The sequence below is a fragment of the Osmerus eperlanus genome, chromosome 22, assembly GCF_963692335.1.
Source record: "Osmerus eperlanus chromosome 22, fOsmEpe2.1, whole genome shotgun sequence".
Lineage (NCBI taxonomy): Eukaryota > Metazoa > Chordata > Actinopteri > Osmeriformes > Osmeridae > Osmerus > Osmerus eperlanus.
In genome coordinates, this window is record NC_085039.1 from 3,858,365 (window position 1) to 3,882,005 (window position 23,641).

General features: G+C 41.0%; 1 protein-coding gene across 4 annotated transcripts in view; it reads left to right on the top strand.

The window, feature by feature from the left end:
• Positions 1-1,970: 1,970 nt before the first annotated feature.
• The window catches only part of tbce (tubulin folding cofactor E), a 40,559-nt gene continuing 18,888 nt past the window's right edge, over positions 1,971-23,641 (top strand). For 2 of the 4 annotated variants that reach the window (XM_062448817.1, XM_062448820.1), the window contains exons 1-16: positions 1,971-2,073; positions 2,348-2,550; positions 2,702-2,786; positions 3,069-3,242; positions 3,401-3,486; positions 5,485-5,584; positions 5,959-6,061; positions 6,371-6,447; positions 6,541-6,636; positions 6,739-6,803; positions 6,885-6,949; positions 7,173-7,325; positions 7,551-7,704; positions 7,958-8,026; positions 8,284-8,343; positions 8,594-8,685. In XM_062448817.1, coding sequence (XP_062304801.1) covers positions 2,451-2,550; positions 2,702-2,786; positions 3,069-3,242; positions 3,401-3,486; positions 5,485-5,584; positions 5,959-6,061; positions 6,371-6,447; positions 6,541-6,636; positions 6,739-6,803; positions 6,885-6,949; positions 7,173-7,325; positions 7,551-7,704; positions 7,958-8,026; positions 8,284-8,343; positions 8,594-8,685 — 1,479 coding nt within the window. In that variant the 5' untranslated portion in view covers positions 1,971-2,073; positions 2,348-2,450. Of the gene's footprint in view, positions 2,079-2,347; positions 2,551-2,701; positions 2,787-3,068; positions 3,243-3,400; positions 3,487-5,484; positions 5,585-5,958; positions 6,062-6,370; positions 6,448-6,540; positions 6,637-6,738; positions 6,804-6,884; positions 6,950-7,172; positions 7,326-7,550; positions 7,705-7,957; positions 8,027-8,283; positions 8,344-8,593; positions 8,686-23,641 lie in introns of all 4 variants that reach the window. The other 2 variants (XM_062448818.1, XM_062448819.1) reach the window with 2 other exon arrangements.

The window sequence follows — 23,641 nt, forward strand, 5'->3', positions numbered from 1 at the left end:
TGAGTAAACATAAGGGATCTGATGCTAGTGTAACATAACTGACGATAACATCCATTGAGTGATGGCCTTTCCCTCTTTACCAACATTGTACTGTCCTCTCATGAAGCCTTTCTGTCCTGCCTTTTCCTCTTGTACAGTTTACTCCTACTTTCTCTCACTGACTTCTTCCAGATTCACTGGTTCTGTGTCTACCTTAGCATACATACCAAGCGTGTACTGTCTCCAGAGAGAGTCTTGGGCCTGAGAAAGAGGCTTTGACAAATGTCAGCATTTGTCACTATTGACAGGAGTTGGTGATTTTGAGGCTTCATAAATGAAGAAGGGGACCACATGAGTGGTCTCTCTCATCCCTATCCACAATGGGTGTAGGAGTAGATTGCAATTATGTCAGTCCGTGGACTCTTTATTGTTCATGTCACTCTCCCATCAACAGGATCAGACTGTGGAAAATCTTCAAACACAGTTGGTGGGATATCCTGCCTAAGCCAACATTCCAAATGCTGTTGAAATATGATATTCATATTAATATTCAAATTTTATGAATTGTCATATTAAATCATACACCTTAACTGTTGATACCATATTGAAGAAGAGAACTAGGGGATTTTTATGATGTGAATAAATATATGATTACTTAAGGCAAATCATATTTTATCAAGGTGATTTCAGGCAGCCATTTTTTACAAAAACTTCTCCATCCACCATACCTCATCAGACAACTTCATTTTTAACCACTTTAATTACAAGATGGAGGAAAACTTTGAGCAGGTGGAATATCCACAAATCTGTGGGCAATGTAGAACAGAATACAGATTAGAAATATCATATTTTGATTAAAAGTTATGACCATTCTAGTGACTAGTGGAAACACGGGGGAAACATGGGTGAAACCGAAATTTATCTGCCCCAAAAGTAGCTAGCGCTATGGCTGGATACTCCTCTCGATAACTAAAAAACGTTGGAGTTTCTTCCACAATCGACCGAATTGGCCAAACAAGGCATGTACATTTAGCTTACAGTGTATATAATCTAGCTAGTTAATGTTGTTTTTCTAAGTTTTTTAGAAATCTGCTCAAATCGAGGCTAAACAGTGCTACTACCGTCATAACTGTCTGTCCTGCAGGCAGTTCTTTCCTGAAAAAACTCGCGTCACTCCCACAAACAAATTCTTCGTAAGTAAAAAGTTTAGACTTTTAATTGACAATATTGACAACCCATATTAAGAAACTTGTCTTTACTCATAATATCGTCTCCGATTTCAATTCGAAGCTGTAAATCTAACACTGTAGGCAATCTCCCATGGTATCCGCTCTGGCTCCGCTTCGGAAAACAATGGCTGCCGTTGCTGACGATACATTTATTTTTGACTGGCAGTAACCCCTTAACCAATGATATGTGCTTTGAGCTTAAATTGTCATGAGTATCTGGCAGTTTTCAGAAATAAAATCGGTGATTGGACGGCAAAGATATTAACGCGGGTCTTATGGGTCTTTTTGGGTTAGGGTTAGGGTTACAAATTTATATAGGGAAAGTTATTGGAGGGAGCTTACAGGAGTAGGAGTGTCTGGATTGGCAATGTTTTTGTTTGTCCCCAGATGTAGGCCTACAACCTTTTTCAATCTTGCTGACAATGATTGGCTGTAAACAACACCTCTTGTAATATATGTTAAACCCTCTCATCATTTTCTTCCATTGTAGGATGTGATTGTGAATTACATGAACAAGGACTTACAAATTATTGAGAAAAAAATAGTCTCATCTAAAATACAATTTGGAAGCAAATAAAGTATAAAATATAAAACAATATAATATAACTATATAAAGGGCCATGTCGATATACCTAATATTTATACCCAAGCATATAGGCTACCTCAATAAATACAATGTAGGCCTAAAAATATGTTAAAAACAAAGTACGGAAGTTTATTAGTTTGTATTCTTCCAAGTTTGTTCATTGGATGTGTGAAACCTTTATTTTGAAATCCATAAGCCACACTGCAAGTTTGTACCACCAGTTATCTGGTCGTTCCCTACTGTCTCAGGAACCAAAGCGGGTCTAAATGTATGACTAAGGTAATGTAAGTTAAGTTAAAACTCACATTCTACAAAATGTATATGTACGGTTTATTCATAATAAATAATTACGTAAAAGGAAAAATGCGCTGCTAGTTGCAAAGCTAAGCAGTTGTTGACAACTTAGCCACGTACAGTAGCTAGCTATTCAATCTCGCAGGAGTTCACTTAATGATGACATGACATGCTGTTGGTAGAACTACTTTTAATTTATCACCCTCGATGTCATTCAGTAATTTCGTTGTTCTCTTTTACACTGGGGTCTGTCCCCTAGTTGACAGACTGCCTAGCTACTTACAAACAAACCAGCTAACTTGTTTGGTGAATTAGCAAGCAACATTCAGCCAGTCACCGACCAGCCATACGCCAGCACCACCATGGACGAAGGCTTGCCATCAGACGCTGTAGGGAATCGTGTATCGTGCGATGGAGAGCGGGGCACGGTGCGGTTTGTTGGCACCGTACCACCAACTGCTGGTACACCCCACCCACCCCCTTACCTCCACATCGAGTCTTGAAGTGTAGCATGTATCCAGTGCTAACCACACATTACTTGCTTGGTTTTCGCATAATTTTAATTACAGATGGGTTATCCAGAATGCATTCACCCATGCAAAAATTCCCCCAGGGCTGTGGCTTGGTGTGGAGTGGGACAACCCTGAGCGAGGTAAACATGATGGCACCCATGAAGGAGTTCACTACTTTACATGCAGGTAAGCTGTCCCTGCTAAATTCTATCAAACGGTATACTCATTAAATACTTGTAAAGAACTAGCCCCTTTCATTCACATTTCACTCACTGAAATCTGATGCTGAGATTTTATTTAATAAAATCAACACAGTGAATGTGAAATCCAGCAATTGTGTGTCTCTGTCATATACATTTGTGGCTTCAGTGCCTCCGTGTTCTCTCTTAGTTTTATATGAAAGAAATGGAGGCATTTTGAGTGCATAAACACACTTCAGCCGTCTCATGTTCTCATGTCGGGCTATAGGCACCCAAAGGGGGGTTCCTTTGTTCGTCCCAAGAAGGCCAGTTTTGGGGTGGACTATCTAACAGCCATCCGAGGACGCTACAAGAAAGTACAGCAGATTCTGAAGGAAGAGATAACCATCTCCTCCAAAACAGTGGAGATGGTTGGCTTTGAGGCTGTCTCTGAGAAACAGAAGTAAGACTGGATGAATTTTGAAAGCTACAAGCTATGATAACAAATGACCTTGGGAACAAACACATTCCCTGTTTGGTGCTCTTTTGGTGGACTAATGTACTCAGTGTCAATCCATTGTAAAGTCACTGTTTTGTTGTGCTATTTCAACTGTTCCTCAGGGAAGAGTTCCTTACCACTGTAGCACTCAGGATGTGTGAGGTGTCCAAACCTGGTGTGGAAAACGAAATCCGGAAAATCACTCCTCGTATCCTTTTCTTCCCTTTTTTCATTGGGTGTGCTTGCCTTTGGCAAATACTGAAATAGTAAAGGGTCTAAATGAAATATTAACAATAGTGACTGGTGGGATAACACAGGTGATGGCCCAGATAAGGAATGCAACATTGCAGTTATACCTCAAAATGCGAAAAATGCTGTCCTCAGTTAGTGATAGCGATGGGTCAAATATGGACTATGAAGGGGAAACGGGCCATTTGCCAGCCAGACGATTGAATAGTGATGTGGAAAAATTCTAGCGGCACTGTGTAGATTTGAATAGTCAAGAGATGGCGGTTACAATAAATTTATTTTGCTTGTACAAATCAAGATTTAACAAAGTACTTTGTGATCAGTCTAACGAAGGAGGTGCTAGCCACAGGTCGTTCGCCAGAGTGATGAAGAACAATCACAAACGCTACCTTATATAAACGTTAGATCAAATGGCATTCTATAAGGTCAATCCATCAATGTAATCAAGTCTATGATTGGCTTACTCAATTCAGTGACAGTTTGAAACAATACATCTCTGTACCATTTGTCCCACAATCCTTTGTGCGGGCCACTTCAAACAAGTATTTGATTAACCCCACTCAATGCAACAGGAAGGGTCAGAGCAGCAGATCACAATAACAATACAGTTGAATCCACATTGTCTCTAGACCAGCTGTCTCTTCCTCCCCAGGTGACAAGAACCCTCTCAGATCACCCAGACTTCCCGTCTCTTAGACTTCACGTCTCCTAGTTATAAAACTGCAAATGGCATCTCTACCAAATGGGTTGAATCGACTGTCACTGTATTAAGCTTCTTAACAAACTTTTAGACTTCCCTTAAAACACATTATAAAACACACATATTATAACTGTATTCCAAAATTTCCATGACAATTTGTATGCTGAATTATAACAGACCAAGACAGGCCCAATATTATCAATGATGACCTTCCCCTCACCGTGAATGAAAGCATTTCAGATGCAATGTGGAAAAATTGGTTTGATTAAATAATGGCCTCAGTTCATGTGGCTGACAACCCAAAGATCACTGATAAACCATTTTTGAAGGTTAGGGCCCATCTTGTCCAAGCTCAGTCATACAAAGTGATGCCATTTCCGGAATGGCTGTCATTGGATGAGAGCATGATCCAATACTATGGCTGACACGGATGTAAGCAATTTCAGTGCTAAACCAATACGTTTGTTACAAACTATGGAGCCTCACCTCATTCAGTGGTTTCATGTATCACATGTTGGATCTCTACTAGCTGCTACTGTTGAAGATCAGGCAATATATGACAAAGCTTCTTCTCACGGGCCAATCAACACGATGCACTGGTTCCAGAGATGTCATCACTGTGATAAACACACTACCTATATGCAAAGTGCCAATGCACGTTGAGTACTATGGACAGTAAATTTAGAAATTACAGTAAAGATATTTTCAAAGTTTAATAGTTTAGTTTTCTAAATTTACTAAAGTAATATTTCAATACATGTAACAATGTTGCAATGTACACCAATCAGCCGTAACATTATCACCACTGACGGATGATGTGAATAACGCTAAGGTGATAATGTGCATTGGCACTTTGCATATAGGGGGAGTCAGGTGGCTGAGCGGTTAGGGAATCGGGCTGTCCCTGTACTTACTGTAAGTCGCTCTGGATAAGAGCGTCTGCTAAATGATTAAATGTAAATGTAAAATATAGTCGGTGGGTGGGATATATTAGAAAGTGTGTGTGTATATATATATATATATATATATATATATATACACATATAACTGATCTCTGCGTGTGTGTGTATACACACACACGCAGAGATCAGTTATAAGTAAGTTTAATTAATGTTTGGAGGTTATGCTCCAGCTGCAGCGGCCGCAAGCACACCTCACAATTTCCCCAAAAAAGGTACCTCCTCTAGTATTTTTTATTTCTTAACTGTAATTTGTATATTTTGCAATTGTACATATTTTTTTAACAGTCACCAATAGATGTGGTCTCTCTGGACCTGAGTGCAAACCTGCTATCCCAATGGGAGGATGTGGCAGCCATTACAGAGCAGATGGAGCCACTGAGAGAGCTAGTACTCAGGTCAGCTTCATGATACTGGGATTTTGTTGAACACCCACACACTTTTACTGTAAGGGTTGTCAGCATTTACTGTGACCTTGTGGCAGACCTGCTCTGGGGTAGGATGTCTGCAAAGTGACTTGGATGTAAATACCCATGAGATATTTCAGTCCACCACTGCCTCACGCCAACTCTTTCTGCCGTTTAGTGTCAGTGTTCACATAAAATCCTATTTATTAGTATTTCTGGGGGAGATTGTGGACCCATGATGAACAGGGTAGTACAGTATGTGACTGATAACTATCGTACTGCAGAGTCCACTTTAGTGTGTTTCCATTGTCTCATTTAGATTTGTGTCATTTGTATTATTTAATCGTTCTCTTGTCCTCCATTAGCCATAACAGACTGTGTGTGCCTACCAAACCCGTGGCACTAAATCAGGCCTTCTCCTGCCTGAAGGTGCTCTCCCTCAAAAAGTGTACCCTCACATGGCCTCAGGTAACAGGCAACATTATACCTTTCTTTACCATCGCCAAGAATAGCTATGTTCTGATATCCATTTTAGACATTGATACGTACTCTTTCCAAAAGAGTACGATGAGCTAATGTTTAACGTACCCATTCTTACATATTCTATCAAAGGCAATGCTAAGGTCATGAACTCTTTCTATCCATAACATCGATTTTAGGTGGTGCTGATTTAAGGCGTCAACACCTGAAGTAGCAGCAGGAACCTTACAATCCAGCTCAGTGGACCGTGGACTTACGGGTTTTTATTTTGAGTTTTTGCTTCTCCTTCCCTTGTAGCTGTTGGAGTGCGCCCCCATGTGGCCCCAGCTGGAAGAGTTATACGTCTCTGAGAACGACATCACAAAACTCGAGAGGTAAGCAGTGTTGAGCTCTCCCTACTCAGCATACAGTCTGAAACGGTTTGATTTCAAAAGCACTGGGGCACTAACACGTGCAGTCTCATGCAGTCCATCACAGCAGGTCCTAGAGTCTCTAACCATTCTGGATCTTTCGGACAACCCCTTGGTTGAAGATAGCCTGCTCAGTATCAGCCAGCTACCACGGTCAGTGTTGACGTAGCTAGATTCACACAATTTTGTAACTGCTCTTTAATTCTTCTATCAGCTGATCCCATGACCCAACATCCATTGCTTATTACATTTCAGACTGGAAAACCTTAACTTGTCCAAGACAGGGCTATCGACCATTTGGTTCAATGATGCTCAACCTGGTAAGTAGCATATAAAGTTGCTTCATAGTTTCAATGTTTCAAATTAAAGGTCACAAATGCCATTGTCTTTACACACTACAGGTTTCAAGACGGCCATGTTCCCAGCACTGAAGATGTTGGCTCTTAATAATAACAATATATCAGATGTGAGTGCTGCCTTTTTGCTCTGTCTTTAACTTTTAATTTCTTTGATAATTTAACAGATATTCAGAGTTATATGATGCCTCATAAATATTAGAGCTGAGGTGGGTTTAAGGTGTAATTTTTTTTTTGGTGCTACTGAATAAGTGCTCTCTCTCCCTCTCTCTCTGTGTCTCTTCTTCCTCTCTTTCAACCTTGTTACAAACTCTGGTTCTACGGCAAACACAGTGGCTGGTGGTGAGCGAGCTGGAGAAGCTGAGCAGCTTGGTGAAGCTGTCGTGCCGGAACAACCCTTTTCTGAGCAGAGAGAATAATCCAGAAACTGCCACTCAGCTTCTCATAGCCAGAGTGGGCAAGCTGGAGGTCTTGAACAGGAGCCAGGTAGTCATACCTCAAACGTTTGAAAGCCCAGCAGTTTTTTCTTAAAGAAGACTTTTTGGATATTTTGTGTGTGTAGAATTCTTTATGGATGCAGTCAGTTTTTTTTCTTTTTTTTTCTTTATCGCTTTAGTGCTCTTGGCCAAAATTACCCATGTTACTATCCCATAGTTGCACTTATTAATATAAATGTTTTGAATACATCCCTATTTCCATGATCTCCTCTAGATCACTCTAGAGGAGAGAAGAGGGGCAGAGCTGGACTACTGCAAGATGTTTGGGCTGGAGTGGCTGGCATCAGGAGGACACAGAGATCCTCAACAGAACCACCCCAGCACAGAGTTCACCACCCAGCACCCCCGCTATCTTATGTTGATACAGAGTAGGGACTAGTCCATTCCTAGAGGCACATCTTACGAATTAACCATGTCAGAGTTATTGTTAGAACTGTCAGTCATTTCCCACTGTGATTCAAACTCTGGTGGTACACAAGAACGTTTTATTTAATGTTCAGTCTCCAGATCCATCAGATTTGAGATCTTCATGTTCCTTGTCAAGTCCTGCTCTGATTGAGAAATTACTCAGATGACCTTGCTACGTAAAAAAAAAATTGATGTTAACGGTTTGATTTTCAGAATATGGAGCTCCGGAGGAAGGAGAGCTCAAAAAGCCGGAGCCTTTTGCGCTGAAAAACCAACTCTTGTGTGAGTTCTCCTTCCTTATTTTTTCTTTCTTGTTCACATCACTCCTTTCTTTCTTTGTCGAACAGTTACACTGTAATTATATGTTGTCCTCATATGTTCTCAAGCCGTGTCTGTTGAAACTGAACAAAATGGCTACACTGTAACCACTGTAATAAAAAAAACCATACAGTACATGCGTAGTAAATACAAAAGACCCTCTGCAGAAAAAAGCCTGCAGTTTTGTATATGGACTGAATAATTTATTTTTCCTTTACCAGCCATTACATTCCTTTGTCCAGAAGATTCAGACAGGAAGCCCATTGTGAAAAAACTACCAGGTATATTAATGACCACCCCACATTCAGTGTTTGGATATTTACATATAGAAAATGTACATCTAATTGTTTAGGTAAGTTGTTTAGGGAAGCTGTCTCCCCAAGCTGTCTTTTATTGAAAACAAGACAGACATTCAGCAGCAGAGAGAATAATGCTTTTATAGTATTTTGCAGTTTATAGAATAATAAATTACCCTAACATGTTAAACAATGGAACATATTTTGGGTATCCTGTACCTCTCATCACTTTTAGATTCTATGATCATCCAGAAGGTGAAAGGCCTGCTGTACAGGCTTCTGAAGATACCAGGTGTCCAGTTGAAGCTCTCCTACGCTAGCTCAAAGGTTTGAAAACGAACACATGATTACATTAGTTGCACCCCTTTAACAAGGTTGACTCAATGACCAAGACATACTCAAAAGAGCAATGCAGCCACAGCTGTCATGTTCCGGCACTTGCAGAAAGGTGAAAAAATATGGAAGCAGTGGAAGACGCACTCTTCAGTTTGGGTATAGCACAACGTTGTTGTTTTAGCCACTAATAACATCTCCATTGCAGTGTTTCCCTAAGATTTTTTTCAGGGCGGCGGTAGACCTAAATTTTGCCTCCCATTCATTTTCAATGTAAGCCACGTGACAGGCCCCGCAAGGCAGTGCGAGAAGGCTGCCTAGCAAGAAAAACTCAGTCAATTTTCGCACTACATACACAATGTTGGTGCCAAACATGTAGCTAGGTATGTTTCCAGGCTGTGATATCAACACCCTGTATTTTTGTACGCCCTTCGACTGGTTAGCTCCTGCGATTCACACACAGCAGTAGTTTAGTAGTTAGCTAGCTCAACGTTGTTTGTTTTAAAGGGGGTTCTTTATTAATGAGTCGGCTAAATGAATGAAAATATCACTAGAAGGGAAATACTAAGGTGACGTTTAAGTCATAGAGGTTAGGACCATTTTTACACCGGATTGCCCAATATCTTCGTTTTGATGCAACTATGAGGCTGCTATTGCCATTCACTATTCTCTCTTGCAGGGGAAATGAGAAGACAACCATTTCATTTTACACTTCACTCTGAGCATTTTCAATTGTAAATGAGCAGCAACAAATGAATGTTTTAAATCTATGCAATTTTCATAAATAATAAGTGCATTTTTATATAAAATATACCGAAATATCAGTTGTAAAATCGAAGTAAAAAAAACCCTTAGAGTTATTGTGCCCTCTCTTACTTACAGTATCCCGTGGTTGGTGGGCACCAAGCTGCTTTATTTTCCAATTTGTCCTCCAAATTAAGAGTTTCAAACCTATGCTCCAGTAATAGAAAATCGACTTAATTATTTTTTTTAGGTTAGCCGGCGTCAGCATTGCTAAGACAAAATCCCGCTCTCCTTGACAACAAGTGTTGCCGGCAACAGGCAGACAGATTGTCTAGCTAGCCAATCAACTCAAAAATATGAAATTTCGCTGTAGTGGGGCTATCTGCTGTCAGCCCCACTTGGCATCAAATTTGTGTCATAGCGTTGAACACACAAATAATCTGAGCATGCCTATTAATATTTTACCGCGTCCAATTGACTTTGCATTGTGAAAGAGGGGCTAGCTCCACATTTGCGCTACAGTAGCCGTAGGTGTAACTGCGAATTGGCAGAACGCAGTCTGAAATCGAGGAAATTGAGCAATTAAGAAAGATGCTATATTCATAGATAATAAATTTTTGCAGTTAATAATCTATCCTAATTCGTTTGCACAGTTTTTTATGTTGTAGGCTGTGCCCCACCTGACCCTAATGACCAGTCGCCACTGTTTGTATTGGTTCCCCAGGCTACATTCACCCCCCTTAATATAAATCAGTGTCCTACTGATGAGCCTAGAAAATAACTCGTAAACCATTAGCCAGACCAAAAAACATTTCCTTCAGCGCTATAGTGCAAACCTGTCTAATGTGGCCAGCATCTACTAAAGCAGCCCCAACATCCCCAGGACTGACAGCTGATCTTGGCAGGTTGAAAGGGTTTGAATTAATGCGGCTTATAGTCCGGTTTTAGAACAAAATAGTGGCTTCATCTCAAGATCTCTACAGACCGTGCAGCTAATTTAATGCTCAACACTTGAACGGGGACTTATTACTTGAAAGAGGAATTACTCGTAATTAAAGTGAAAGTGCGACTTATATTCCAGTGCGGTTTATACTCCGATTTACAAACTCAAAGTTCTCATTCTGGGGGGGTGCGGCTTATACACGATGCGGCTTATTTTCCGTAAAATACGGTACTTCCCATGAATGTCTCAACTTTCGGCTGTTGAGCTTTGGACAATACATCTCTCACAAAATTTGGAATAATTCTCCACATCAGCATACATTCCAGGCCAGAAGCAACTGTAGCGAGGTCAGCCAGACCAAACGGAGCCAACATCCTGTCACACCTGTAAGAGTCTGATCCGACCACATCAGACAAACCTAATCAGCCCTCTTGGCACCCTCAGTATGCTGATTTACCCACCAAACGCAGATTAAAAGGGACCATAGAGTTGCATGTGATGCCCTCCTGCTGGCTTGCAAGCTTCAAAGGGCCTGCTTGAGATGACACGTCTCCACCAACGATTTGTGCTCTCCGTTTGTGGGGGCAATTTAAACAAAGAACATACCGTATTTCTTCGATTAAACGCCGCAGAGTTTATTACACAATGTTCATTTTTGGTGCAACGTTTATTCGAGGGCGACGTTTAATTAGGAAGAGAGATTTAGTGAATTATAGCTGCAGTGCGGCCATAGACAAACAAAGAATATAAGGAGGTCAAACGCAAATTGATTTGTTGATTCTAGTAACTACTCCCTCTTCCTGAAAGATAACCAATTCATTCAACTATATTTTGTAACTGTACAAAGATGTCCAGAACAATACTTGAACAATCCTATGAACCAGCCAGACACCAGTTGACACCTTTGGTAGGTGTGAAATAAAGAGGGGGAGTTTAGAACCCAGCTTCCCCCAATCAACTTCAGACAGGTCCTCCTAACTCTGAACTGTATAAAACTCTTTGAGATGACAACCGATCTGACTCCAGCGAAACCAACTATGGCATGACCGCCATCAGGATTGGCGTTCCGAAGGATGTTTGCCAAGCTCCTCTTGGGATTCAACAAGATTAGTGCCTGTGCAACACCCTGAACGATTCTACAGAAGAACAAAACCAAAACGCAATTCTAATTGCAACCTGACAGATCACGCAGACTCAGTCTCATGATCCCTGCAGCACAGCTGCGCTTTGACTTTAGTTTCTTCAAATGGGCCTTGGACGCAAACCAACCTCAACCCTGATAAAACGTAGCTATGGCTAACACTCTTTCCTCCCCGACATGGCATTGGCATGACCTATGTTTCCGATTTGTAAGGACGTAATCATTGACTGTACAATTTCTGTCTTTAAGTTGGACTATTTCATTCTATTCATTGAAACCAATCTCATATCAAATTCATAATCTAACTTGTTCATACTATCCATATTTACCTTACTTTAATACATTCAATATAAAATATATTTTGACGTGTGCGTGTTTACTAATGTTACAATTCGCTCTACACTTAGATCAAACTCATTCCTTCAGATTACTGATTATTATATATTAAACTTAGGTTTCCTTGATGTCTTAAAACCCAATATCGAGGTGGTGTCCCGCTTACTAAATACTTTATTATAAATTAAGTATTTCTATTCTTAAATGAGAAAACCCTGCTACACAACAAATGTGCACCAGTTTAATGGTCCTTTCAGTGGCCTGGTCCCCTTGCTCATCATGCATTTTAACTAATACCTCTTTCTGTAATGAGGATGGTAAGACTATCTGCTTCATCTGCCTCTTTCTGATCCTGCCTCTCATGGTATAAGACTCCATCCCTCTCCACCAGCCTTTCCCATTGTCTTACCAACTCCACAGTTCTAGGGGATTCTTCCACCCTTACCGATCGTGTAGGCCTCTGGTCCCTGGCCCAATATTTTAAGAAAGAAGACATCAACTGATCAGTTCTCTGTAGGGTTGACAGGGCTTCCTTACTGTAAATAGGAGAACTGGAGGTGGATGCTTGCTCGTCGTAAGAGGCCATTGCAGTTTCTTCATGAGGCAAATTGATGAGGAAGGGCACCACGTGTTTCCTTGAAAGTCTGGACCACATGATCCTTTGGAGAACAGACGTTTTTGTATTGTCTAGATCAGGGGTCACCAACACGGTGCCCGCGGGCACCAGGCCGCCCGCAAGGACCACATGAGTCGCCCGCAGGCCTTTTCTAAAAATAGCACAACTCACCAGTGAGCTGCGTCTAAAATTACATTTTATTCTGTTGCTATTCTTTTTTAATCACACTTGCATTTATATAGATTTGAAAATGACAATATCTTAAAATAAATAAATGCTTTTATTGATAAAAGTAAAAACCAGTATTGTGCGCATGACAAAACTTCAGCGTTCGTGGAGAGTGTAAGCTGGCGGGCGCAGTGAAGATGGGGAGCTGAATGCCGTTACTTACCCCAAAAACATGGCAGAAAAAAGAAAAAATATATATAATTCTCACAGTGAATGGGAGGAAGAGTTATTTTTTACTACTGTGAAAGAAAGATGCGTGTGTCTCATTTGCGGGGCGAATGTGGCGACGGCAAAGCGGCACAATGTGGAGAGACACTTCACTACCTGTCACAAAAGCTACCATGCTAACTACCCATCGGGTAGCGCGCTACGGGCAGTAAAATACCTGATTGAAGTTGGCCCTTCACCCAACCATAGACTTATACACCCAACGCAAAACATCGTCAAAATAGTCTCAATCGTTTGTGCTGCTTTGCAGAATGTAGAAGTGATCATCTGAAAATTTAAACAATTGCTTATTATCTGTTTCCCACCTTGTTAACTCATTGTTGATAGTTATTGTGAGAAATTATTAACATGATCAGTGTCTTCATAGATGAGTATCATTAATCATTAATAATAATATATAACTAAAGGTAAACTGAGCAAATTTGTTATTTTAGAAGTGTATCAAACTGGTAGCCCTTCATATGACTCAGTATCCGTGTAGTAGCTCTGTTTCAATATAGGTTGGTGACCCCTGGTCTAGATAATGCATCAGTACCAGCGTTCTGACTACCTGGGCAGTCAATCTGAAAATAAAACTGAGCAAGTTCAGACATCCAGCGCTGCTCTACAGCAGCGTTCCCTAACCACCGGTCTGCGGACCGGTACCGGTCCGTGGGTCATTTTGTACCGGGCCACACAGAAAAAAATAACATTATTTCCTCGTGACACATGACACGTGATAGTTAGCCTACCGCTCAATGAAGCCCACAAACTTGCTAAAAAATGAGAAAGCAAATGTCTTTGCAGAGCTTTTTTTGCTCAGGGGAAAAGACCCACGAAAGAGGTGACAGAAGAGGAGCCTACAACAATACCAGGAGTCCTACTTAAAATACGGATTTATCGCAACAGGTGATTCTCATTTGCCGAGCCTGCTCTGCATAATATTCGGTGACAAGCTAGCAAATGAGGCAATGAAGCCTTCAAAACTTTTTCGGCACATGGAGACCAAGCATCCCGCATTAAAAGCAAACCTTTTGAGACCTTTTGAAGAAAAAAAATTTGAACACGAAGGACAGAAGCAATTGCTGAGGGCCACCACATCAACAAATGCGAGTGCAATGAGAGCATCATACTTAGTGGCTAACCGCAGAGCTAAGTCTAAAAAAAACTTTACTATTGGTGAAGAACTGATCCTGCCCGCCACTAAGGACATTTGCAGTGAAGTTCTAGGAGAGGCTGCAGTTAAAAAGATAGCACAGGTGCCACTTTCGGCTAGCACCGTCACTAGGCGTATTGAGTAAATAGCAGAGGACATTGAGGCGCAATTGTTGGAAAGGATTAAGTCGCCGCCGTGGTACGCAATCCAGGTTGACGAGTCTACTGATATTGAGATCAAGGCAATACTACTAGTTTATGTGCGAAATCTTTATGAGGACGTCATTCACAGAGAAATGCTGGCCAGCCTAAAAATGTCACCTGGACTTAACAGCGTATTGAATGGTGTTGTTAAAGTTATCAACCACATCAAAGTACATGCACTCAACTCCCGTTTATTCAAGCAGCTTTGTGAGGAGATGGATGCAGAGCACAAACGCCTTCTCTTATACACAGAATTAAGATGGCTATCGAGAGGGAGATCGCTGACCAGAGTGTTTGAGTTAAGAGAGCCACTGTAGAGTTTTCTTTCAGAAAAGTCATATCTGGCAGCTCATTTCAGCGACAAGGAGTGGGTTGCAAAACTCGCTTACTTGTGCTCAATTAACTCAATCTGTCACTTTAGGGGAAAATGACAACTGTCTTCAAATTGGCAGATAAAGTATCTGCATTCAAAGCCAAACTGGAAATGTGGAGGTGGAGAGAGGAGTATTTTATATGTTTCAAACATTAGCCGGGATTTTGGAAGAGACTGGGCCTTCAGTCTCCGAGCTGGTGAAGGATCACGCTAACTGCGAAGGAATGGATCCGCGACCCATTTCTGAACAAACCAGGTGAATCGAGCTTGTTCGTGCGAGAGGAAGATCAGCTGCTGGAGATCACAAATGACGGTGGACTTAAGTACGTTTCAGACAACAACTCTGCCGGTGTTTTGGATGAAAAATCAAGGCTGAAAATCCTGAGATCGCCACAAAAGCACTGAAAACCTTGCTACCATTTCCAACATCCTATCTCTGTGAAGCGGGATTTTCTGCTGTGACAGCCATCAAAACCAAAACACGAAACAAACTGGACATAAGGAACGCACTTCGGGTGTCACTGTCTCCCATTAGCCCCAGATGGGACCGTTTGGTTGCAGAGAAACAAGCGCAGGGCTCCCACTAATACAGTAAATTGTGTTTTTCATGCATTTTACATTTGTTTTCATATTATATACTGTATATTATTAGATTCTTGTTTTCTTGCTGGTCGTATCATCATTTTATTTTGTCGTGTTTATCTGCCACACCTTGAAGACCGGTCCGTGACAATGTCTTACATGAAACCGGTCCGTGGCGCAAAAAAGGTTGGGGACCGCTGCTCTACAGCACCTAGCTTTGCTGTTTTATGTTGACTCTGGATTGTTGACGGTAAAACGGTGAACCTGTTTCCTGTTAGGTACTCCCTAAATGTATCAGTGGTGTCCATGTTCTGTTCTGACAATCGAAGGCCCCTGCTGGCATATGCCACAGGTCTCCTCTGGCCATTGGACACCTGGCAGAAAACTGCCCCTAATCCTTGATGACTGGCATCAATCTCCAGAAAGAATGGCTGAGGGAAATTGTCGTACCCCAATACCGGTGCAGTGGTCAGTCTCCACTGTAAAGTTTCAAAAGCTTCTTCACAGGCAGAATCCCAGCTCTGGCCGAACAGTCTGCCGGGAAGTATTTCTTATGGCTCTTTGATGGACCCAACGCAGAGAGTGCATGCAGGGGAGCAGCCACGCTGGAAAAGTTCCTCATGAACCTCCCATAAAAACTTGCAAAGCCCAGAAAGGATTTCAGTCCTGATCAATTCTGAGGCCTGCACCATACTGCCACAGCACAGATTTCCTCAGGATCAGTGGAGATCATGAGATGACATGGCCAAAGTAGGACACTTGAGATAGATTAATTTTTTATGAACACTTACTCAACGTGACATTAATATTAAAGTGTTCAAAGCATGACAGAACCAGTTCAAGAAGTCCAAGATGCTTTTCAAATGTGGAAGAAAAAAACACTACATCATCCAAATAAAGCAACAGGGACTGGAACCTCTAATCGCCGAAAATCCTTTCCATCAATCTTTGAAATGTTCCCGGTGCATTACAAAGACCAAAGGCCACTCTTGTAAATTTATAGAGCCCGAACTACAAGTGTGAACACGACAGTCATAAACTCAACCAGCAATGAGCAGTAGCCTAATTAGAAACTAGCATAGAGTTTTTGCACCATTTCGTGTTGATGTAAACACACAAGCCACAGTCTAATTTATTGTTCAGGGAGCAAACATTTGAAAGCAGGATAAACTAGAGAGGGTACAATTTCTGGGGAAATTGTAGGGTGTGCTTGCTTGCGTCGGTTGCACAGGGGTCCGTTTTTTAATGACATTTTTACAACTGATATTTCTGTATATTTTATCTAAAAATGCATAGGGCTTACTTATTATTTATAAAGATTACATAGATTTAAAAGCATCTTTTTTTTGCTGCTCATTTACAACTCAAAATACGAGTTAAGTGTAGAATGAAATATGTCTTCTCATTTCCCCTGCAAGAGGCAGCCTCATAGCTGAATCAACGAATACATTTGGCAGACCGGTGTAAAAATTGACCTAATCTCTATGACTTAAACGTCCTTTTAAGTTTTCCCTTCTCATGATATTTTCAGGCATTTAGCCTACTCATATTGCATTCATTCATGAATAAAGAACCCCCTTTGAAGATTATTCTACGACGTTACTGGCAGTAGAAGATGGAATCGCGATTCAAACATTACCATCTGCTAACTGAAAAAATGCCCTCAAAAACGTAAATAAGCTTGACATTTATTTAGTGGAAAATCGCTCATTCATAAAAAGCTCACTGGTAGCGATCATTGTCAGTAACAAAGCAAAATGCGATATAGCCCTGTGTGGAGAAGCTGCCCCGGTAAATTCTACTACGGTACAGTACTAGACTACTGTGTTCGTCTTGGTAGCGATTGCGTTGGTTGAATTCGATTTAACGTTCCGTTGTAAGGTTTAGGCTGAAATTAATTATTTTCATGAACAGATTGACAAAGTTTAGGCTTGTGGCAATGAAGTTCAGGTTAGTGGTCAGAGACTTTTGATTTAAGTAAGGGGAGTGCCGAACATGTTCTGTCGCCGTTTGATTTCCTAAACAGCTGTGTACTGTAGATGTTTTTGTAGTGTGTCTCGCGTAGGCTACAGCGTTGCAGTGAGCAACACTGGTTCGAAACCACAGGTAATGGTAATTTCACCAACAAATCGTTACTAATGTCAGAATAAATCCTACAACGAAAATATATATGTGAGGAATGTTTATTTTAACGATTGAAAACAGATAACGCTACATCATAGACTACTGTAGTATGTGTTGCCCGGGCAACACAGGCTAATGTCATGATGCTAATACGTCAGTGAAATAGTAGACTACTGTTTCCGAAAGTAGATGTACTTCCTTAATAATATCAGCTTATACTGTACATTACACATCACAATTGTGTGTCATATCACAAAGTAATAAATAGTTATCACCCTGGCCTCTTTGCTTGTGGCGTTTCTGCAGCTGCCTTCCAGTAAAGCTATAGTTAGCCTAGCTATCTCCCAAGTTAACAGATGCGAAATGAATGTTCTGCCAAAGGTAGTCACGCGTGTTTTCGTGACGTTAATGACGTAGTGACGTTAGTAACGTCAGTGACTGTGGCTAGCAAATTAGCCACCGTTAGCTTCACTTTTCGCCACAAAAACTTAATTTCCACTTAAACCATACAACGGAACGTAAATTCCAATAGAAGCAACTCAATCGCTACCAAGACGAAACTTTTGACACCTACGTTGTCTATGTAGGCCAAATATTGACTGAGTTTTAGGGGGGCAAAAAGAAATAAAAATAATAATAATAATAATATATATGTGAGAGAACAAAGGTTGTGCTCTCGCCGAAGGCTTGAGCACACCCAATGAGAGCAAGCAGATATCGTAGCTTCTAGCTTCAAAGTTCCCAACACACTCAGGGCTCGACAATAACGATGGCCCGATGGCCCGGGGCCAGTAAAAAGTAACGTTGGGACAGTTAAACTAGCAACTCACTGGCCCAATCGGGCCACTGCAAATTATTGATTGAAAAAAAAATTGCATTGTAAAAGTTAACACCCTTCATATGTTTTGCTATCTGCTAAATGCATAAATAACTTTACAGCTCGTGGGGCGCACAGTTGGCAAATCAAGAGTTGAGTAGTGAGCGACGTGTGGTTGTCAAATTGTAATTCTCTAATCTCGATAAATTTTTCAACAACTGGCGCAAGACAATAAAGTGAAGATGGCAGCAAAGTAGGGCTACGAGCTCAAACGGAAGCAACTTTTTTTATGGAACGAAGATGCACTGTTTCGTCTGTCGTATGTTCCCGTCTAAAGCAGACAAAAGTGGAACTTTTTACACAGGCACCGACAATTTTCAAAAACAATCCCTGACCAGCCATGCTCGCAGACAGCACCTGGTTTGCGTGACAGCTAGCGTTAAGCGGATGGTTGACAATCCATCTTCCAGGCTGTTGACCATGCTGGTCAGGAATTTAAATGTAGATCCCCATCGTATTATTGCACGACTTATAATAACGGCATATCACGTAATTAAGACGGGCCAGCCGTTCGCCTCGTTCCCCCAGGCTATTGAACAGCAGCAGAAGAATGGTGTCGACTCGGGTACTTAGTATCATACTGATGAAATGCTATGGAAGCTTTTATATGTTAGCATTGAGGGACCAGAGGTTTCAGTTTCAGCCAGACAGAGTTGTGCAGAGATGGCTGTCAGCAGGGAAGAGAGCACGTCATGTTTGAGGTTAAAAGTCAATTGTTTTGCTGACTATTACCTTTTTATTTTTTTATCACTAGAAATGTGATTTCATTTTTGTTCTTTTTATATCCAGGATGTGTTTAATAAATGGTTAAACATGTTAACAGAATAACACAACTTTTAAGTCTTTGGTTTTGTTGTAACAATGATAAATTACAACTTTTGGAGGGGGGGCCAGTACAAATTGTCTTGGGGCCAGTAAGTTTCAAACCCACTGGCCTGGTTGGGCCAGTGCCAAACATTTTTTATGTTGAGCCCTGACACTTCTCTCATTTATGCAATACTTGGACCTTGCCCTGTCAATAAATAAAAAACAATAACTGTTTTGCCAGGATAACTGGATTTATCAGTCCCTTGAATGTTTGAGAAAATTTCAATAGCTCCTTCTATAGACCTACTGATCGCAAACTATAGTTTGAGTATCCACTAATTCGCCTTACATACATACATTGTCAATTTTCATTGGTGATTTTATCGGCTAATGATTAGTTAGGGTTCCTCTGGTAGGAGGGAACCTATTGTTTTTGTTAGTATTTCTATTATTAGGGTTCCTCCGGTAGGAGGGAATCTATTGTTTAGCCTATTAGCCTAGTTCTATTCATTAGCCTCGGTTGGACGACACATACGACAGCAGTCTGTGATACATCCGTTTTCAATCGTTAAAATGCTAAACATGCCTCACAAACAAATGTTCATTTTAGGATTTATTATGACATTAGATTACAAGTACAGGGTTTCTGCAGGTTTCAGTAAGTCAAATATAAAGGGGTGATTGATTGCAAAACCGATTTTACCTTGTCATAGTTGAATAACGACAGTTCGGTGGGTAAAATGAAAATACAGTGAACCTCAAAGTCCATTGACACCTCTTTCCTATGCAAATCTCAAAATGAAAAAAATAGCCAGAAAACAAATAGCAGTCTGGCCTATTGCTAACGCCTGTCTAGATTATCTATTTGAAAGAACTGGAGAAAGGCAGGTGCTAGATACAGGATACGTTAGCATTGCTAATAACTGTTACCGACAAAATCATACTACAGCTTGCGGTTGTGATGAACGTAAGGTCGGAACGCAACAGCTTCATAGCAAATCCTGCTTTACGCTACGGTATAGACAAACATCAGCCATGCCCGTCTAGTCAATGTTAACTAGACTCTAGCTCATCTGCTTTTTATTAACGCTGATTTGCAAGGAATGCAAGAACAGCTAGATAGCGAAAACACCTAGACTGTAGGCATGTAACTAGTTTAGCTTGCTAACACAAGAGCATAGGTAGAATGTGTGATGATTTAGCCTAGTTTATTGGCAATGGGGCTAACGTTGTTTCACGTTCCTGACTGTTTCATTCAAATAAATAACCCGTGTTATGTAAATCTACAATTCACGATGCATGTTTGTCCAGATCTTTGTCAGGTTATTTTTCAGCAAGATGTCTAGAGTTAGCTAACTGAAGCTGAGTTGAATCACAATATAGTTTGGTTGCTATCAGCTGTAACGTTCTACCTACCTAAGAATCCAGTTTGCTTCGACAACAGAAGTGGAAACAACTAACGTTATCATTTCAAATGATATCTAGTCAATCTGTTGAAAACGGTGTTGTGTAGACACAATAGATTTATTTGCGCGTTTTTATTTGCGCGTTTGCATTTCAAGTCTCCACCATCGGTGTTTCAGTGAGTGCTGTTGGCCTTGTTGCGTTTTTGCTCCCCAGCTTCACTTGTTGAAAACCAACCAATCAGCGCGCAGCTCATCTAAATATTAATGAGCATACCATAAAAGGAGAAAAGCTAGTGTTTTTTCCCGGGAAAATTTCAGAGGATCTATCAGGGGGCATAGAACAGCACCCGGGCCATTTTCAACCCAACCAATGTTACATACCCTATTCGGAGACCTTAAGGAACAGTGTGAAATACCCCAAAAACCTAGTCAATCACACCTTTAAGACCTTTTTAAGACTTAAGACCATAAAGATCGAAATTTAAGACCTTCATGACGCATTACCAAAAATCAAATCAAAGAAATTCAGAAAAAATTGAATGAATTCAGTCATTGAAAAAGCATAACTTTTACACAGGTTAATCACATTAGTAACCTTCCGCACCCAACAACGTGCCAAATCCCCAAAACGAAAATAGGGTAAAACAAGCTTGCCCTCAAATAGAGAGAGAAAGTGTGTGAGTGAGTGTGTGACTCCAGCGCCTTCACAACCAATTGAATATTTTTTTGGCAGTTTGCAGCGAGCCTCGTACCTGGAGCTGGGTACCGTAACCAACAACGGAAATCGCTGTGATCTAGCCATGTCTCGTTGAAAGTACACTCCCATTTTCCACACGTAGCCGAACTTAAACCGTGAGGAGACGCAGACGTATTTCGCGGGCAGGTATTGCATTTATCACAGGATTTGTAGTTGTATCACCGCATACGTACCAACTCCAGACCCACAGAAAGAACTACAACACACCGAACCAACGTTCTGAGGGCAGCGTTCTGCTAGTTTTGTAGCAACGACTCTAGAGCTCTGCTCTGTAGGCTACGAGTCAATAATTTTTTGCTACTTTATAATATTTTTCGCCGGCCAGCGTTTCTGGAAATGAACGAGGGTAAAACTTTTTTAGACCTGACTAGATTAAATTTAAGACCTCGGATATAAATCTAGCCGTTTTTAAGACTTTTTAAGACCCCACGGAAACCCTGAAGTAAACGATTCATTGGTGAAATTATCAGTATATACCTGTAGTTTTAATGTAGTGTAGCTAACTGTAACGCTGTATGCGAGACACTGGAAAGAAAAACAATTAAACCGCTATTTAGGAAGCCAAACGGCTTATTTGACCTTATGTGTGACGAGTGCCACTGTTTTAGAGCTACATTTAGTGTTGACAAACTGCCCTTTGCTCTATCTCGCTTGAGACAAACATTTCTCTCCTGTATGCAGGGGCGACGCCAGAGATTTTTTTATGCAGGTGCTGAGAGGGTGCTAGATCATTGACAGGGGGATCTGCGCAATTATATATATAGGCTATATATATATAAATACTATCAGGGCCGGAGTGGGACCCATTTTCAGCCCGGGAATGTTATGGTCAAAACCAGCCCATTCCCACCAAGGGCCGAGGGTCAGTGCAAAATGGTTTCTTGAGATTTATGTAATATAAACATTACGTTGGACTCATATCGTCAGAGCTATATTTTCCGGAAATTACAAACCACATTTTTACCTGAAAGATTCTGTGCTTTTGAGAAAACATATTTTTCCCACACTTGCAGGAACATAGTTTTATGAAGTGACAGATCTTTCATTTTTTACCTGGCCTTTTCAGTTCCTCCTGGCATCTTTTCCCCATCCATTTTATTCTTTTCGCATCAGCTTAATCTTGCTAATTCCCTCCACAACAATAAGAAAGACGGCATGCGCGACAACTGAAAATTGCACTTTTTAATGCACGGTCTGATCATGCGCTTATTTAGATTAAAACCTAGTGTAGCCTATTAGCTTACTTATCAGTCACACAGTAACTTAACAAACTCGTTTAATTCTGTGTGCGAAAAAACAAAGAGAAAGCAGGCAATCTGCTGGCCCAATTTATGAGCGGGCAGAGCGGCCCACCGGGAATTCTCCCCTTTTCTCCCGATTGGCCACTCCGGGCCTGAATACTATTAATAAATGAGCAATATTTTGGGGGGTGCTATCGGGGTGCTTTGGTCTTTCTTGGGGGTGCTGAAGCACCTGCTAGCCCCTCCCTAGCGCCGCCCATGCTTGTATGCACTAAATAAATATGGACAGATGAGGAAAAATTGCAGCAGCACAAATTGCAGGTGCACAAAGTGCACACTTAGTAGTGGTATTTTGTATCCAACTTTGGTTTTGACAACCCATCATTAGGAGCAGATAAACATCTAAAAGCATGCAAGGCTACAGTTGGCCCAAGGACCAGGATCAATGACCAGGATTGAGAAAGGCTGATATAGAGGGAATATAAGAGAAGCTAACAAAGTTGAATGCGCTTTCCCTACTTACAACGGGGATAGCCGGTCACATGAGCCCCGAGTTTAAAGACAGGGACGTTACTGACAATGATCGCTTCCAGTAATCACTCTATATTAGCCAGTTTCCCCCAAACAAATGTCAAGCTTATTTGTTTTTTGGCCATATTTTCAGTTTGCAGATGCAGGGCTCTCAAGTGTCACGCATTGAGCGTGACAGTCACTCATTTCGGTCTTTTGTCACGCCCTCCCGCCACACATTGTATTTCTCACGCAGAAAAAAAATATTTATAATATATTTAATATGCCGCAGCACCCTACCTAAATTCCTCTGGCCGCGCCGCTCTCACTATGGAACCGGCAGGAATCAAGCGTGTCTCCCCTGGAGTTCTTAGTCGAGCCTGCCACTTATCAGCCAATCAAAAAAAAGAAAGGGTCTATACAATAGCCAATCGTAAAATAGCACCATTGTATCTGGGTAAGATTTAATGCAACAACCAATGGAAAAAAAGCATATCCTGTAATTTTTCGTGATTCTGCTACAACGTCTTCTGAAAGTTTTGTTCACCTACAAAGCAAACCACTGGAGATCGAGCATCACTTTGAGCACAGTCATGATCTCCTGTTTTACTGTTACAACATATTCACAACTTCTTTGACACAAACAATGACAACTTGACTGCTGTTAGAAAATGTTTACCAGATAATTAGCATCAGTTT